This window comes from Cetorhinus maximus, chromosome 7 (genome assembly GCF_964194155.1).
Source record: "Cetorhinus maximus chromosome 7, sCetMax3.hap1.1, whole genome shotgun sequence".
Lineage (NCBI taxonomy): Eukaryota > Metazoa > Chordata > Chondrichthyes > Lamniformes > Cetorhinidae > Cetorhinus > Cetorhinus maximus.
This window is the reverse complement of record NC_135885.1, coordinates 130,582,029-130,600,092: the sequence shown is the minus strand read 5'-3', so window position 1 is coordinate 130,600,092 and position 18,064 is coordinate 130,582,029. Positions and strand designations below refer to the sequence as shown.

The 18,064-nt window shown below is 38.1% G+C and overlaps 1 protein-coding gene and 1 long non-coding RNA gene across 4 annotated transcripts in view; one reads left to right on the top strand and one right to left on the bottom strand.

Annotated features, from left to right (window-relative positions):
* Positions 1–18,064, top strand: part of ndfip2 (Nedd4 family interacting protein 2) — a 124,651-nt gene that overhangs the window by 36,993 nt on the left and 69,594 nt on the right. For 2 of the 3 annotated variants that reach the window (XM_078545939.1, XM_078545938.1), the window contains exons 3-5: positions 4,859–4,992; positions 5,625–5,675; positions 15,109–15,196. In XM_078545939.1, coding sequence (XP_078402065.1) covers positions 4,859–4,992; positions 5,625–5,675; positions 15,109–15,196 — 273 coding nt within the window. The remainder of the gene's footprint in view (positions 1–4,858; positions 4,993–5,624; positions 5,676–15,108; positions 15,197–18,064) is intronic. The other variant, XM_078545940.1, reaches the window with a different exon arrangement.
* LOC144683001 (uncharacterized) overlaps positions 7,842–18,064 on the bottom strand; it is a 246,933-nt gene continuing 236,710 nt past the window's right edge. The window contains exon 4 of the long non-coding RNA XR_013577156.1: positions 7,842–7,974. This is a non-coding gene — a long non-coding RNA (uncharacterized LOC144683001). The remainder of the gene's footprint in view (positions 7,975–18,064) is intronic.

Genomic DNA, 18,064 nt, shown 5'->3' with positions numbered 1-18,064 from the left:
CAGAGGTTTAGAAAGGCCTTCATTTTATTTCTAATTCATTAATGGGATGTGGGAATTACTGGCAAGGCCAGCATTTACTGCCATTCCTTAGTTGCCCTTGAGAAAGTGGGCGATGAGCTGCTTTCTTGAACTGCTGCAGCTCATGTGTGAACAGCCCACAGTGCTTTTAGGTCGGCTGACCAGATTTTTGACTCTGTGATGAAGGAGCAGAGATATATGTGCAAACTAGGATCGCATGTAACTTAGAGGGGAATTTGGAACTGGTAATGTTCTATTCCCCTGCTGCCCTTCTGCTAGATCCTGGAGGTCATTGGTTAGGGAGGAAGAAGCTTTGGCAAGTTGCCAGCGTGCATCTTGTAGATGGTACACATTGCAGCCATATTGCGGCAGTAGTGGTTGGAGGTGCCAATCAAGAGTTGCTTTGTCCTGTGGTGAGCTTCTTGAGTGTCGTTGGAGTAGCACTCATCTAGGCAAGTGAAGAGCATTCCATCACACTGCAGGATTTTGGAAAGGCTAGGGAAGTCAGGAGTAAGTTGCTTGCTGCAGAACATCCAACCTCTCTCCTGCTTTTGTAGCCATAGTAAGCTGGTCCAGTTAGGTTTCTGGTCAGTGGTAACCTCCAGGATGTGAATGGTGAGGGAGTCAGAGTGACAACGTTATTGACTCAAGGGCGGTCATTAGATTCCATCTTATTGGAGATGATCAATATTTGGCACTTGTAAGGAACAAATGTTACTTGTCACTAATCATTCCAAACATGGATGTTGTCCACATCTTGCTGCATGTGACCATGGCCTGCTTCATTACCTGAGGAATTGAGAATGGAATTGAATACCATGCTATCATCAGCTAATTACCTCACATTTGGCTTTATGATAGAGGCAAAGTCATAGATGAAGCAGCTGAAGATTGTTGGCCCTGGGCTACTGCACTGAGAAACACTTGCAGTGATTTCCTGGGACTGAGATGGTTTTGGAGCATATTCTCCCCTATTCTATTTGTAAGAGTGAGCAAAATAGGGAACTGAAGCAGAAAATTTGCAAAGGCCTTGCAAGGCAACTGCATTGCAACAACGGAAGATAGAAACTGAAATTAAAAAGGGAGCAACCCAGTTGATCTCAAAATGTTTACAGTTAGGAGCAATTGGTTCCATGAAAAAATACTGACTCCCTAATTTCTATTTTCCTCATTCACTTTCTACTTTCCTCCATCTCTCCTTTTCCTATCTGTCTAAAACTGACCTAAGCAGAGTCATGAATGACACACGTTTTGAGATTAAAACAATGTTGTGTTATTTCTCCATCCTTTCCTTGACATCTTTGCAACATTTAACACAGTTGATCATGCAATCTTCAATATCTTCCCACCATTGTCCTGCGCTGGGAGATTGTCTTGCACTGTGCCTTTCTTACCTATCCACCAGTGGCTTCTACTTCCTGCCCAGCACCAACACTTACTGAGCCCCCTAACAATCTATTGATGGTTCCTTCCTAGCCTATCTGTTGGCTGTCAATAACATAATCTCAAGGCATGAGTTCAGCATCCAAATGTATGCTGAAGACTCCCTGCTCTCCTTCTGTAACACTTTTTGATGCAAAAACACGTGTGCATTTGGGTTTCCTAACTAATGTCAATTCTTGATTGAGACACTGATGCCATCTCCTGCTCTAGCTACTTGTTTAGGCTAAATTTACACTGCCATGTGTAAATTTGCACTGTATTGCCCCTTCAGCTGAGCATACTGGAAAAATCTTTAAAATTGCTGGCTTCCAACACCACAGCATAGCTCACCTTTTTCTCTCCCCATCTCTCTCTCCTCCATGACACGAAAACATCTGCCCATGCATTTGTCACTTGCTGACTCTAAAGCTGTCCATACTGACCTTCCATCATCCTTCCTTCTTAAACTCTAACTGGTCCAAAGTATAGTTGCCTGCATGCTGCCCGGCATGAACTATATTTATCCATTACTTCAATCCTCACTGACTTGTAAACACACTCTTATTTTCTAACAAGCCCAATTTAAAATTAGAACAGAAAATGCTGGGAAAACTCAGCCGATCTGGCAGCATCTGTTGAGAGAGAAACAGAGTTACTGTTTGGAGTCCATATGACTGAAGAAGAGTCATACAGATTCAAAATGTTAACCCTGTTGCTTTCTTCACAGATGCTGCCAGACATGCTGAATTTTCCCATTATTTTCTGTTTTTATTTCAGATTTCCAGCATCCACAGTATTTTACTTTTATTCAATTAAAATTATTGTCTCTGCCTTCAAATCTGTTCATGGCTGCATGTCCCAAAATGCAATCTCTTCCAGCTGTAAATCCTTTCACGTAAACTTCAGCCCTCTGAATTTGATCTCCTATTCACCCTGCCTCTTGTTTATTCATGATCTGCACATCCCTCTACCTGTCTACCTCTTCTGCCCTTGTTTAAAGATATTTTCAAATTTCATCTGTCTGAACGTTCAGTCAACCCTATTAATCTCTCTCCCAACAATAATAACAACTTGTATTTATGTAGCACCTTTTGTGTAGTAAGCTTTCTAAAGTGCTTTACAGGAGAATTCTAATACAAAATATGACACCGAGCCACATGAGATATTTAGGCAGAGTTAGGTTTAGGAAGGGAACTCCAGAGCTTACAGCCTTGGTAACTGAAAGCATACTTACCATTAGTGGAGCAATTGTAATTGGGAATGCACAAGGCGCCAGAATTAGAGGGGCACAGATATCTCAGGGTTTAGGGCACGAGGAGATAACAGATTTGAAAATGAGGAGGAGAATTTAAAAACTGAAGTGTTGCTTAACCTGTAGGTCAGCAAGCACATCGGTGATGGATGAATAGGACTTATTGTGAGTTAGGACATGAACAGCAGAGTCTTGGATGACCTCAAGTTTATAGAGTGTGGAATGCAAGAGGCTGGCTAAGAGTGCATTGGAATAGTCCAGTCTAAAGGTAACAAAGGCACTTATGAGGTTTTTAGCAGCAAAAGAGCTGAGGCAGGGACAGAGTCGAGCGATGTTGCAGACATGGAAATAGGTGGCCTTAGTGATTGAATGGATACGTGGCCTGAAGCTTATCTCAGGATCAAATGTGGTATCAAGGTTGCAGGTTGGTTCAGCCTTCAACAAGTTACTAAGGAGAGGGATGGAGTTGTTGTCTGGGATATAGAGTTTGTGGTGGGGACCAAAGGCAATGACTTCTCTCTTCCCATTGTTTGGATGAGCAGAAATTTTCTCCAATTATTGATGTCGGATAAGTAATCTAACAGTGGATGAGTTGAGAGAGTTGGTGAAGTAGAGCTGGGAGTATAGTGTACACCGGAAACTGATGGCAATGCTTCTGGACGATGTTGTCGAGGGGCAGCATTTGAATGAGAAATACAAGGGGGTCAGTGACAGATTCCTGGGGGGCACCAAAGGTAATGGTGAGGGAGCAGGAAAAGAAGCCAGTGCAGATAATTCTTTGGCTATAATTTAGATAAGAATAGGACCAGGTGACAGCATTTCCAGCCAGCTAGATGACCGTTGAGTGACATTTAAGAGGATGAGACCTGGGAACAATGTTCAGAACTTTGGAATGGAAAGGGAGGGGAGTATATGGAGTGATAGGAGAGTAACCCATGCTTTGAAGCGTGGTCTTCTCTTTGATGCACCTTGATATGTTGAAGTTGTTATAAATTCAGAATATAAATTTTGTTTTTCCTTCCATTATACCCATTTTTTATGCTCCTTGCCTTCCTGTCACTTGCGCTCTCCTGCCTTCTTCCTCCTTTTCCAAACCACTCTTTTGCTTCTTTCCCTTCTTTTCACATTCTCTCTTGCTTGCCTCCTTTACTTTCCATTTCTTTTTCCATCTCTGTTCTGCACCTTCCCTTTTGTGTGTCCCTCGCACAAATATGTCTCTTTCCTTTCCTTTATATCTTTCTTTTGATCTTTTCTCCTATTTTGTTTCTCTTATCTCTTTTGATTCGACATTGTCCTTTCCACTTCCCTCTCTTGCTGTCGACTCTAGTTCTCTTCACTGCTTTTGACTCCTTCTCCCCCTTTTTTGCCTATTTAACTCTCTTGAGGTTCTCGACTCTTGCTTCTGTTTCCTGATTTTTTTTTTTCTCTTTCTCTAATTCTCTATATACTGATGCTTCCTCACTCACTCTTGTTTCTTTTCCTATATATGCCCCTCTCTGCTGATTTGTCTTGTATAAAATCATTTGTGTGCTCATAACTCCCTGCAGTTTAAACCAAATTGGCAGTTTTGCTTACTGGCACAAGGTCGGCACTTTGCTAAGGTTGGGTCTGTGACTCATTGTTGAAACAGCAAGCTGCAACTTTTCTCTGTAATTGGATGTGGTTTAAACCTAGGAGTTCCAGATGCAGACATAAAGTTCAAAAATGAAAAATAAAATGCCTTTCTGAAGCGCAAACACCTTGCATTGTTGCTGTGCATATTTAGGAAATAAGATATTGCTGTTTTCTAACCCAGGAAGACAGGAAAAGGTGATTGTATCTTGTCCCTTTCAACAAACCAGGATAAAACCAGTTGGGTGATCCACAGTGAAAATAAACTCCTTAAATTTTTTTCCCTGAAGGACCTAAACTGCATTCTCGAAAGCTATATTATAAATTTGAACATGGGCATAGTGGGTAAGAATTCCTCCATAATAATAAGAGTGTAAAGAATGTGTTTATGATTTTCCATTCTCATAGTAACAATTTTCAGTATTGGAATAGTCACACTTAAGCATAATGAACACAACCCATTACAAAGGAACTTACGAATAGATTTTTTTTTTGTCATCTTCATCCCACACCAACACTTGAACTAATTTTTGTCCATGTCTTCTCTTGCAACAGAATCAGATCTCCAGAGTGACCTTATGCCAGTGCCACCCCCTTACAGTGTTGCCACCTCCCTGCCAACATATGATGAAGCAGAAAAAGCCAAAGCTGCTGCAATGGCAGCTGGAGCAGCAGAATCTGGACAAAGAGTGAGAAATTAATTTTTTAAATGCAACATTTCAAGATGATACCAGAGCTTTTTTTATTAGGTTTATTAGATGCTGACAAAATGGATTTACAGAATGACCTGATGGATACAAGCTAGAAGTTTTGAGTGGGAATTCATGAGCAGCAGAAAGCTTTAGTGAGTTTTGCTATTGTAATAACATTACTTGAAATGATATAATTCACCAGTTATTCCTGAAGCCTCTTGTTCCACGTGCTGAAAACAGGTACCCAGTACAATTTTGCCATCCAAGTAGAATTCTTAAATCGCTTTGGTCAGTCTGCTTCACTTAACCGTTTGTAATACTGCAAGATTGACAAATGGGGGTGCCTATTTATTTTAGTTATTGTTTAACCCTACAGAAGCATTAACATTTTTTTTGAAAATTGCAACCTTTAGAAACTGTAAAAACTGTTCACCATCTGAATTTTACGTAAAAATAACAATTTTCATCTTCAGCAACTGTTTAAAATAAATGTACCAAATCCATAATCAGGTTTTTAGAAACTTGAATGGCAGTGCATCATTTGACATTTTGTATTTGGTCTCTACTCATTTGTGTTATCGTATATTGTCTTGTGTTTTTCTGCTTAACAACCTGCTACGCATGGACAGTTTAGGGAGCCTAGGAATCTGTTTGATGAAATTCTACAAGGTACACCTCAGGTACAGTTCTATCCTGCATACATAATTATGGAGTGCTTGCATTGCGTGTTCAAAAATGTGGTTTGTGCATTTTTTTAATTGAATGCTGTACACTATCTCGAGTTTCTGTGCTATGCTATCGTACGTCAATCAAAATTATAATTATCTAGGGTGTTTCCTGTTACAAATTAACCCTTTCACAAACTGAACCAGTTTATGAATAAAATGTCTTCAAGTTGGCATTGATTTTGTTTGAGTTTGTGTGGTCACTATTAAAATGATAGGAGAAAAGTAACTTTTCCTATAACAAACATCATTATAGCTCCTGTGAAGCTGGAGATCCTGAATGATGGATCCACAAGTGGCAGTAGATCTCGATTTTTTGGATGGGTAAAAATTAAATATTACCACATTTTCTTTTTGTGGAAATTGGGGGCGATTTTCAAACAGAAAACACTTCCCCATATTTTCCTTTTCCTTTATTGACTGAATAGACAATTTTGAAGGACCAATGTCTGAGCTAAAATTATATTTTTTGCAAAAGTTATTTATGTAAAAAAAAAAGATAATTCACTCTGAATTTCATACCAAATGAAAATTTTTCTAGTAAATACACCATACTTGCAATGGGTTTATATGACCAGAACAGCATTAAAAAATGTCAGTTTACCTATCTCAGCTTGCAACACTAGTTATTACATGACTATGAATGTGCCTCCAAACACACTAATGATATAATCCAAGAATCTTTAATAGTTGCCGTGCTCAACCAGGTGTTAAGTAAAGAAAAGGAACTGAAAATAGAATCATTTGAATTCAATTTGAATTTCAAATTTTAGAACAATAGTCTACCTCCTTAACCAGTGGTACTTAGGAATTAAGAGAGAAAGGGAGAAATGATGGAGAAGAAGAGTGGATTAGAGTCAAATCAGGTACAGAAAGAGAAATGTGGGAAATTTGACCTTTTAAATCTAAAAATAAGCTTGCTAAAACATTGGGCCTGATCTTGTCGGAGTGGGGCATCTCCATGCATGTGCCACTTGGATCTTTCCCTGTACCCTTCAACTTAATTTTTTTTTACGTGACTTGCTGGAACTGCGAGTTTATAACGATATGCCAGTGGCACTTAAGCTTCTGGGAACTTAGTGAATGATGGGACCAGCAGTCATTCTCCTTAACCAATGAGATTTAAGGATTGAGAAAGAAACGGGAAAAGTGGAGGAAGGATGAGTTCAAATGTCAAATCAGGCACAAAAATAAAGAGAAGTAAAGAAAGATTGTACTGAGAGCGCGAAAAAGAGACAAAAGAATTTTTTTTTAAAAGTCTTAATGTAAAATTTGATTGAACAGTTCTAATTGTTCCCTTTCCAGATCAGAGAGGTTGGTTGACATTAAATTAACTATGGCACGTATTTAAAAAGTTGCTGTTAAGCTCCAGCCTATCTTTCTGCAGCAATTTAATGAACAGTTAATGTGCAAACCCAGCAAGTTCCTCAAGTTAACAAAAAGGCTAAGAGCAAGATGCTATTTATGAGGTGCAAACATTAGAATGCTATAAATCAACCAGCAAGTTTGCAGATTCACAAGTCATTGAATCTTCCTTAATCCTCTGAACTTGCTGTCTGGTTTGTGTATGAATAACAGCAAGAATATTGCTCATATATATATATATATATATATCTGGTCTATATATTTTTTATCAGCTATTTTTAATAATGTTAATTTGACAGTATATAAAGGTGAATTATTAAAACAAGTGTTGCATATAGTTTAGGAAAATTAAATTATCTTTAACCAGCAATGCAAAATTTTTGCTTTCATCCTCTCTCAGGATTGTAAAATGTTAAAACACAATACTTGAATGAAAGTGAGATTATGAAGTGCTACCTGGATTATAAATTTGGGTATATAGGTTTACAACATCTAAATCCAGAATCCTTAAAGTATTAAAAGAAAATTGATTCTCCTGACATCTCAATACATTGTAGCTAAAAGGACAACCAAAAGCTTCAGTAAATTGAAACCCTGTAATATTGTTTAACGGATTTCCATTAGCAGAATTTTTTTCAATTTTTCTTTTAAAATCTAGACCTTTACCCAAAATACACTTCAATCTTGTATGAAATTAATAGAGCATTCAATCTTGTATGAAATTAATAGAGCATTAGTTTCAATTACTACCTTTTGCATTGCCTGTGAGCCACGGTCAAGTTGAAAGTGGGATTTTCCATCTCTGCCAGTCTGCATGCAGGTTGTGGGTTGAAAAAGGAGCTGCAGAGGATCAAAGTAATGCTGTTTTGATCCCAGATGATTGAAATGTCTACAGTGGAGACAGGAAAGCTTACTGTAAATGGTGGCGACACTTGTGTCCATTAAACTTAATTAATTCAGATTTTTCAGGCTTCAGGGAGGTACAGCTGATGGGATGACTCTTTGGAGTGCGGAACATTTGAATCAACACTCGAGGTCAGGCAGCATCTGTTGAGAGAACAGATAAGTTAATGTTCCATCTGTGGAGCCTTCAGTGCTGGAAGAGATATTAATGATGAGAAGTATTTTTTTAAAGAAAACGGGAGATGGGATAGACACATCCCTTTCATTGGAACATTGTCAAAAGCCAAACATGGAAGGGTCAGAGAAGAAATGGGATGGAATGTTTGGAACCCTAGATAGTGGTGTGGAAGGTTGTGAATGGGTAGTTGATGCATTTTCTACACTTGAGTGTAAATTGCGATGTCAGTTTACGTTTAGGCACAAAGATTCAACTATTTGACTTTCAGCTCCCCTGTTCATTGATCCAGGACTACAGCATAATCTAACATTACAATATTTAATTTATCAAAGTTTAAAAATTGCAGTTCCTATAGAGTAGGATACAAGTTGAATATTTTAAAATAAAGGTGGTCTGTAGCTTATCATCATGTCCTTAAACAAAGAAACTGCAAGAAAAATAAAAGGGCAGGGCCAAATTAGTAATTGAAAGTTAGAAATATGTGGAAATCTCTTGCAGCCTTTTGTTTGAAGAAGCAATGTATCAGACAAAAAATTGTACTTACTGCCTGGCTAAATTTGGTATAACAAACCACGCTTATAATTAACACCTAGTTTTAATAGTCCCAAGAGCAAGACCTTTTCCTTTAAATGTACATTAGCCCTACTAAAATAAACATTTAAGCAGGTTCAACCCAGACTAAGCTGGGTACAACTGGTAATCAAGCTGATGCTATAACTGGTTATCTTCCAATTAGTGTGATTTCTGTATGACATATGTATTTGTTGCCTGACAAGTTTGCATGCAAACTAAAAATAGGCAACAGGCATGTGAAGGCAACTGCAAGAAGAAACCACGCACATGCATGAAGGTGGTGAGTAAAAGATCTTTGTCTCTTAAAACAAAGCATCAAATCATCTATGACCCACACCATAAAGTAAAATCCACAAAGTTTAACCTGAAAAGGACTCAACTCAAATTGGTTATTTATTTTTCTGATGCAGCAAATTGCCAAACCTGACTATGATGAGCACCCTGATATAACGATCTTCTATCTGTTAGTCCCGACTTCACATTATAGTGAAGTTTGACTGTTACATTGTTGGCAGTTAAAACGGGTTAAAAATTAAAGGATGTATCTTGTGCTCAAGATTAATGTACAGTAGATAAAGGATGGCCTTTTACCTCTCTGTGCTTTTGTAAACCTGGGTTAGCCATCTGACTGGTTTGCTATGTATTTCCAGCACTTTCCCTCCTGTCACCTTGCACCCCTGATATTTCAGTATTTTCAGATTTTTATAATATATTTATACCTTATTTAAGTTCATTTTTCTTTCCTCTTGGCTTTGTGTGTCCATTATTGAACTCAAATTTGCCAAAACGTGACTTCAATTACTTTTTTTAAGTCACTGAAATCACAGTATGTAGATTAACATTGAGTTTTTGGTTGACCAAAAATGAGCCAAAAAATGTCAAAGTAAATGGGTAATTTGTTATGTTTACAGGTATCATTTTTAGTATTTATAGGTTAACAATGGAGCCCTAAATTAAATAATGTATCGAATTTGAATAAGGATCCTTTCCAGATTTGACATATTTTTTGAATGCCATTTTTTTAGTTATCCAGTTCTAATTTTTCCAGTTTTTGCACTCCAAGGTGAGGGACTGTAATACTTTTAATGTCTGATCGGTAAACACAGAAATACCTCCAGGCCTTGGCTCAGTTGGTAGCACCCTCATCTCTGAGCCAGAAGGTTCTGGCGCAGGGACTTGAGCGCAGGAAATTTAGACTGACCCTCCAGGGTAGTACTAAAGGAGTGTTGCACTGCTGGAGACACCATCTTTCAGGTGAGATGTTAGAGATCCTGTGTGCCTTCTCAGGTGAAGGCACTAATTCACTATATCCTGGCCAATATTTATCCCTCAACTAACATCACTAAAAACAAAGAGAATAGTGGGAGCTTGCCACATACAAATTGGCTGCTACATTCCCTACATTACAATAGTGATTATTCTTCAAAAGTATTTTAGTTCTAAAGCACTTTGGGAAGTCCTGAGACCATGAAAAGCACTTTTTAAATGCAAGTCTTTTTTTCCTTTTTTTAACACAAAAATTCAAACACAAATCTGAGGTTTCTGTAAATCTGAAATAAAAACGGAAAATGCTGGAAACATTCCGCAGCATCTGTGGAAAGAGGAAAACAAAACTAATGTTTCAGGTTAATGATCTGAAATATTAATTTTGATTTGTTTTGACCATCTTGACAGTCTGACTATCATTTGTGAGTTTACTAAGCTTGGAATCTCAGCTTGGAATCTTGTAGTGAACCTGTGTTATCATGCCCAGTATTTTGTTGCCCTGTTAGTATATGATTTCATCTTACATTTCACAATAGGCTTCCAAATCTCTAGAATCCTAGTGTTTCTAGAGAATTTAAGGCATTGCTTATGGGAAGTTTCCAGCAGCAGTGTATATTTTTCAATGGTTTCATTGTCAAGTATCTAGATAACTTTTAAAAAGTAACATGCATATGTGGCTGCGTGACTTTCCCAAGGGGTATTTTGCCCCATATAAATACAGTTGATGAGTTTGTTTATTAGAACTTAAGCATGCCGGTAATTTAGTGGTGATGCTATATCCATATTAACCTACAGCTTTTATTACACTACTGCACAGAGTTCCAGTTAAGGAGATTTGAATACTACTTGTAATTATATCTACAGATGGCTACTGCAATTTTTTTAAGGTAAAACTCAAGAGACACTGCAGCTGGGTTTATGTGAAACTTGGCCTGTAAATTTGATGCTACACATGCTAAGTAGTGATTAAGACACTTAAAAATCAGAAGCTGTATTTATACTCTAAATCCCAGAGTACTTACTGTCCTTTTTTGCTGCTGTCCCACTTATAATATGCCATTGTTTCTAACTGGTATTTACAGGGGTGTGAATGTCAATGTTCACTACAGTTTCTTAATGTGCCAGTTTGTTATTCCATCCTGAAATTTAAAATGCTTGTTCATAGATACAGTAGGGTGATGTGCACACAATTTACAAATGCAGCACTTATTTGAATACCTTTGACTATTTAATTTGGGGAGTTAAATTCTGCTTAAGTGAATTACCACATACAACTTTCCGACAAAGGTTTACTTAATCTGTATTTAGAGAATAAGGGAATCAATTTTTTACGATTGAAGCAGACTGTATGGAGGGTAAAAAAATAGTTAAATATTTGAAACAAATGAAGCATGAAAATGCTGTAAATCAATTGTCTTTTATTAAATCATGAGGTAGAGTTTTTGCGTGGGCCACAGCCAGCTTTGTATCTGTTTTTGCAATGTATTTTTCTCTCGTGTTTCTGCTCAATCTCGCTTTCAAATTGTTAGGTGTAAATTCTTCCATAAATCAGAACAATTGGGAAGCGTTTTATTAGAATAGTTTAAAAGTTGCATGTTTCTTTAAAAAAAACCTGTGATATATTTAATTGTGGTAACTTGGTTATGTTCGATTAATACAGAATGGAATGGGATAGCTAGCTGGCTTCAAAACAGAAAGCAGAGAATAGGAGCAAGGAGCAAGTAGTTATTCAGAGAAGCAAAAGATGTAAAGTGAATCGAGGATCAGTGCTGGGACCACTGCTGTTCACAATTTATATCACTGGTTTAGACTTTGTAATCAAAAGCACAATTTCTAAGTTTTCAGATGACACTAATTTAGTTTGGGGGGTGGGATGGGTGGAGGGGAGAACAGTAATATTGAGGAGGATTGCAACATGTTGCAAGAATGTATTAACTTGTTGAATGAGCATCTCAGTGGCAAATGAATTTCAACATAGATAAATTTGAGGTGTTAGCTTTTGGCAAGAAAAATGAGGTTGGATATTACATTGAAAATAAGAATCTAAATGGAGATTTGGGAGTAAAAATATGCAAATAACTAAACTAAAAGTTGGAAACAGTTAATTTTTTTTTAAAAAAAAGCAAACCAAACACTTGAGTTTATTTCTAGAGGTTTAGAAGTGAAAAGCAAAGAAGTTATGCTAAACTTGTATCGAACCTTGATTATACTGCACCTGGAGTGCTGTGTAGAATTCTGGTTGCCATATTATGAACAAGATATAGAGGCACTGGAAAGGGTGCAATAAAGATTCACGAGAATGATACCAGGAATGAGGGATTATACCTAATGGAACAGGGTGGATAGGCTGGGTCTCTTTTAAAAAGAAAATGGTAAGGATGACATAAAAGAGGTCTTTAAGAGTATGAAGGTTTTGATAGAGTAGACATAGAGAAAATATTCCCATTTGTGAGGAAGAGCATAATTAGAAGCCATCAACATAAGATAGTCACAAAAAAATCAATTGGGGAATTCGGAAAAAACTTCTCTACCAAGAGAGTGATGAGAATGTGGAACAAGCTACAGGGAATTGTTGTGATAAGTCATATAGATGTATTTAAAGGGAGGCCAGATAAGCATATGAGACAAGGGAATGGAGAGTTAGGCTGATAGGGTTAGATGAAGAAAGGGGTGGAGGCTCAAATGGAAAAGAAACAACAGTATGGACTGGTTGGGCCGAGTGGTCTGTTTCTGTGCTGTATATCCTGTGTAACAGCTGAGTATGGGTTTATCACACGGAACTAAGCATTTTAAATCTCTGTCAATTCACCCCCTGTGAATTGCAGCTGGCCATTATTTACACGCTCATATCCATTAATCAAATTTTGAGTAGATATGTTCTACCTGCTTTAAGAAGTGACTAGCTGGTTTTTCAACTATAAATTGCAGAGAAGCCTGTAAGTATAAGGGCTAAAGGCCCTTAGGAGGAAGATCGAGAGAATGGGGTGAGGCTGGTGGAAAGAAGCACAGAGCAAGGAATGTGATTTGGGGTAAGAAAGAAGGGAAACAATGCAATATCTGATTATCACATTAGATATGGCCTAATTGAGTTTCAACGTGAACTGTTCTCATTTTATGGAAGATGACATTTTCAAATAATTCAAGTTAGATTTCTACATGTTGTGTCCTGTCAGACTAGAGTTAAATTTTATAAAAGCAAAACACTGCGGATGCTGGAAATCTGAAATAAAAACAGAAAATGCTGGAAAAACTCAGCAGGCCTGACAGCACCTGTGGAGAAAGAAACGAGAGTTAACATTTGGAGTCCACATGACTTCAGAGCTGATTTTAGAGTTAATTTTGTTATTTTTTAAGTGTCAGCCTTGGCTAATTAGCTCTCACCTGAGTCAGAAGGCTGTGTTCAATTCCCACTCCTTTTCCTTGAGTGTACAATCTGAGCTGACAATCCAGTGCATTTCTGAGCGAGTACAGCATGTTCAGAGATGCTATCTTTAACATGAGATATAAAAAGGCCCCATCTGCCCTCTTAAGTTTTTTGCACTCAGAGGGTTGAGAGTCTTTGGACTCTCTTCCTGAAAAGGTGGTGGAAGCATAGTCATTGAATATTTTTAAGGCAGAGGTGGATAAATTCTTGGTAAGCAAGGAGGTGATTGGTTATCGATGGTAGGTGGGATGCAGATTTCAGGCTATTATCAGATCAGCCATGATCTTATTAAATCTCGGCGTAGGCCCAAGGGGCTGAATGGCCTGCTCCTGTTCCTTGTTCATATGTTAAGTGGATAGAAAAATTCCATGGCATTATTAGAAGAACCATATGTTTCCTCTGTCTTCTGGCCAATATTTATTCCTCAGTCAGTATCTGGTTGTTTGTTCATTGCTGGTTGAGGGGATCTTCTGAACGTAAATTGGCTGCCGTGTGTTCCTATATTACAGCAGTAACTGCAATTCCTGTTTGGCCAGTTTCTGTTCTGTGTCATGCTATTGGAATGGAAATCAATAGGTGCCAAAGGTAGGAAAGGAACAAGTCCAATTAGTTTGTCACTTGCACAAGTTTCATAGTAGCAATGTTATGGTCTGGATGTAGGTTGCCATCAGGTCGTCTTTAGGGAATATGTATTGCTGAGATACCTCCAAGAGGAAGAAGAATTTTAAGCTTAGAAGTTGCAAATTTAAGATTACCCTGGCCTATATGTTTGAGTAGGTTTGGTATGTATAAGCTGAAATTATATAACATAGGATTGGAGTTAGAGCGACTAGACCATGGCATTTTAGAGCTTTAGCATGTCCCATCTATTAAATCCAATATGTTACAAACAGAATTGCATCAACTTTATCTTAACCACTGAAGTCCACATCTTTGAATATTCATAGCAAGGTTCATGGCCTTGTAAGCAGATTGCCTCAAATAAAGTTTAAGCTAATGAATTCGCAGCTTCAACACAAAGTGCTTAATTAGAAGTGAAAGCAGTCTGTGCAGTTTGTGTATAGAACTTAACATGAAAAATTGTTAACTTTCAGATAATAAATGGAATAACATGCATAATTTAAGAAAATTTGTTTTAAAAAATGAATTGCACTGTTGTCTAAATACATCAGGATCATACAAAAACTTATCTTTCACTTTTTTTCCATATTACTATTCAATTCCAATTAACCTAATAAAAATAAAAAGGAAGGTTTGCTTTTAAGCCAGTGTTGAAACACGTCAAGCTAGTTCAGCTGTTACTTTTTGTTAATAGCTTCAGGGGAAGATTTTCTTGAGTCATTTTGCTCTGGTGACATTGTAACCACAGTGGAAAATTTCTTCCGATTGCTTTTTCTGCCAGTTGCAAACTGAATCCTTTAGAATATCTGTATAATTTTATTAGAAATATAAATGAGAGGAAATCTTGCCACTATGTTGGCAATGTTGCTAATATAATCCCCATTCCCCAGGATTCGTTTTAGAGTGTTGTTTTACTGGAATTTTATCATACAAGTAAGGTGCTGTGTAGAGACCTGGTTGGTTGTGGAAAATTTAGCAATGTGACTCTAAGCTTTTAATGATTATGACCTAAAACTACCTGCTTTCACATAAAGCATTATGTCACCTTACAATTATAGGAGGAAGATTTTCCACCAAGAGATGACTTCAATGATGCTGACCAACTGAGAGTAGGCAATGATGGCATCTTCATGCTAGCATTTTTCAGTAAGTTGATTATCATTTTTTTGTGTTTTATTTGGTTATAATATTAGAATGATGTAATATTTATGCAGTTGCTTACAATCTATTCACATTCTAGAGAGTTTAATTGAGATCTCTCCAGTTTCATCACCCAGAAATAAATCAGTGTAGGTTAAAGGATTTCATAGGACTCTGCAATAAAACAAATGAATAGCGTTTAGCAGATTGAAGTGAGACTCGCAGCACTGAAACATCAAAGTATTAAGTTATTAAAGATGTTGCTTGTTTGTAGGTTTTGCTTACTATATGCAGCACCATCGACATTTGTGATATAAAGCAAGCATTGTAAGATTCCTAGTGTGATAGTGGACTGAATCGCTGCTTTTAATGCATTTTACTTTATATATGTTCTCTTTAATATGCGTGTTGGACTTTGTGCATATAATATTGTACAAGTAATATGCAATTTGACTATACAAGTTGTAATGTTATAGACTTGATTAGGCTTGTTAATAAACACAAATTGACTGACTTTTTCTTCTTCCTTGATTTTGCTTTTAATCTAACCATCTCTCTTTAAACACATTTACTAGGTAAATTTAATGATTTTAAGGATGGCTACATCCAGATATTTTCTTTTGCTCCTTTTGAAATTTGCCAATAAGCTGGTGACACAGTAATGTCTTGGGCACAGAAGACGATTTGTCTGTCTAACATACGTACCAAGCCCCTCCCCACGTCCCTTGACATGATTCTAGAACAATTAGCCCTGTGTCACCTTTACTAACCGAAGCTAACTCAGTTTTGTATACTAAATAGTTTTCCGTTCTACCCCATTTGCTGGTAATTTGTCATCTAAATTTAGTTATCCATGGCACCTTAACTTTAAACAATGCTACTTAGTCCTTGAATCCTGTACCTGACACAACTTCCTCATCTCCAAATTCTCCACTACGGTGAACTTTCCTGAATCCAAGTTGCCCAAAACTTAAAGACTTCCATTAAGTCCCTTTTATTTTTCTCAAGAGTGAATAGCTCAGCTCTTTTTTTTCAGAAATGAGACTCGTGTCTCTCCTGATTCCTTCTAATAAAGGTACATTTTCTTTTGTTATTTGAAACAAAACAGAACGTGGTACTCCTGATGCAGCTTCAACAAGCCTTGCTACAACTTCAAAATGATCTTTTAATAGTGTGCCTATATATCCAAATGTTTTTGCTTTACCTGCCTTCAGCTACTGAACTAACGGTTTTAGCAATCTATGCATCAACCACCCACCACCAAATCTCTTTCCTGCTGTGTTATGAGAAGCACACTAGCGTTTAATGTATACTCAATATTTTCTCTTCTACAATTTGTATTTACATGGTAGCTTTTGAAATATTCTAAGGCATTTACAGAGTGATAGTAAAATAAATAGAATGCTGAGCCAGAAGAAACTGTTCAAAAGAATGGACTGAAACTCGGGAGAAATAAATGGGTTTTGAGAAGTAGGAAGGTGGGGAGACTTGGGGCAGAATTTTTCTCTCACTGTGCAGGTGTGCACCCGACATGATCGAGCCTAAAGTAGCGCGTAATGACGTCAGGTGAGCGTCCCGACATCATTGCACACTCGCGTGATATTTTGGTCGGCGGGCGCGCACTAGACTCATGAGTGCACCCGCTGACAATTAAGAGGGCTATTAATAGCGCAATTAACTGGGATTTTTCACTGCCCGTCCAATGTTAGGCTGGGCGGGCGAATCAGCCAGGCGGCCTTTGCATTTTTCAGGGAACCTCATCCAAGTGTGGGATGAGATTTCTGTCATTAAATTTTAAAAAAAAGTTAGCACAGAATTTTCATATTGTACATGTTCAGGTGACTCTTTCTGATGCGTGGGCAGTTTTTCCAAATTTTGAAATCTATTTTTATTGTATTTGAAATCTTCAGTTCCCTGAGGAAGCCCTCTGCCTTCAGGGAGCTTTCCTTCCACGCTCCCTTGTGCCCACACTGACTTCAACGTTTGCCCTCCTCCTGCCCCCACCTTGTCAGCGCTGAGAATTTCGGCGTACCTTTCACGCTGGCTGTCGTCAATTGGCCAGCCAGCGTGAAATCGCAGTCGGGGGCCGATCGCAAGCAGTGGGCTGTTTCCTGGCAGCTCCTGGGCCTGCCGACTGTGCCCGCCTGCTGACCTCAAAATTCTGGCCTTAGAGATGAAGTTCTAGAGAACAAGACTTAAATAGGTGATGGCAGTGCCAACAGTGATGGGGGATAGGGAGTGTGTTTGCACAGGAGGCCAAAGTTTAAAAACTGAAGGGGGCAGGAGGAGAGAGTAGGTCCGAAGGAAGTTGTAGAGCCTGGACACAGCAAGGTATTCAGGAATTGAAAATAGTGTGGGCATTTAAATTTAATGCACTGGAGGACAAGTCTGCAAAGTAATCTCAGGATTACTCCCAGTGCTACGTGCTAGCGAGATCAAGAATAGGAGAATAGACCAGATGAATGTGTGGCTGGAGAGATGGTGTAGGAGGGGGGTATTTAGATTCCTGAGGCACTGGGACCGATTCTGGGGAAGATGGGACCTGTACAAGCTGGATGGGTTGCACCCCAGCAGCACCAGGCCCAATATCCTCGCAGGGGTATTTGTTAGTACTGTGGGGGAGAGTTTAAACAATAGTGGCAGGGGGATGGGAACCTGAGCCCCAGGGAGACGCAAAAGAGAAAAACAAAGATAGGAATGAAAAGCAGAGAAGTAGAAAACAAAAGTGGAAGGCAGAGGAAACGAGGGCTGGCAGCAAATAGGGCCATAGTACAAAAACAATTTGTAAAAATGTTAAAAAAACAAGTCTAAAAGCACTGTATCTGAATGCATGGAGCATTTGCAATAAAGTAGATGAATTAACATCGCAAAAAG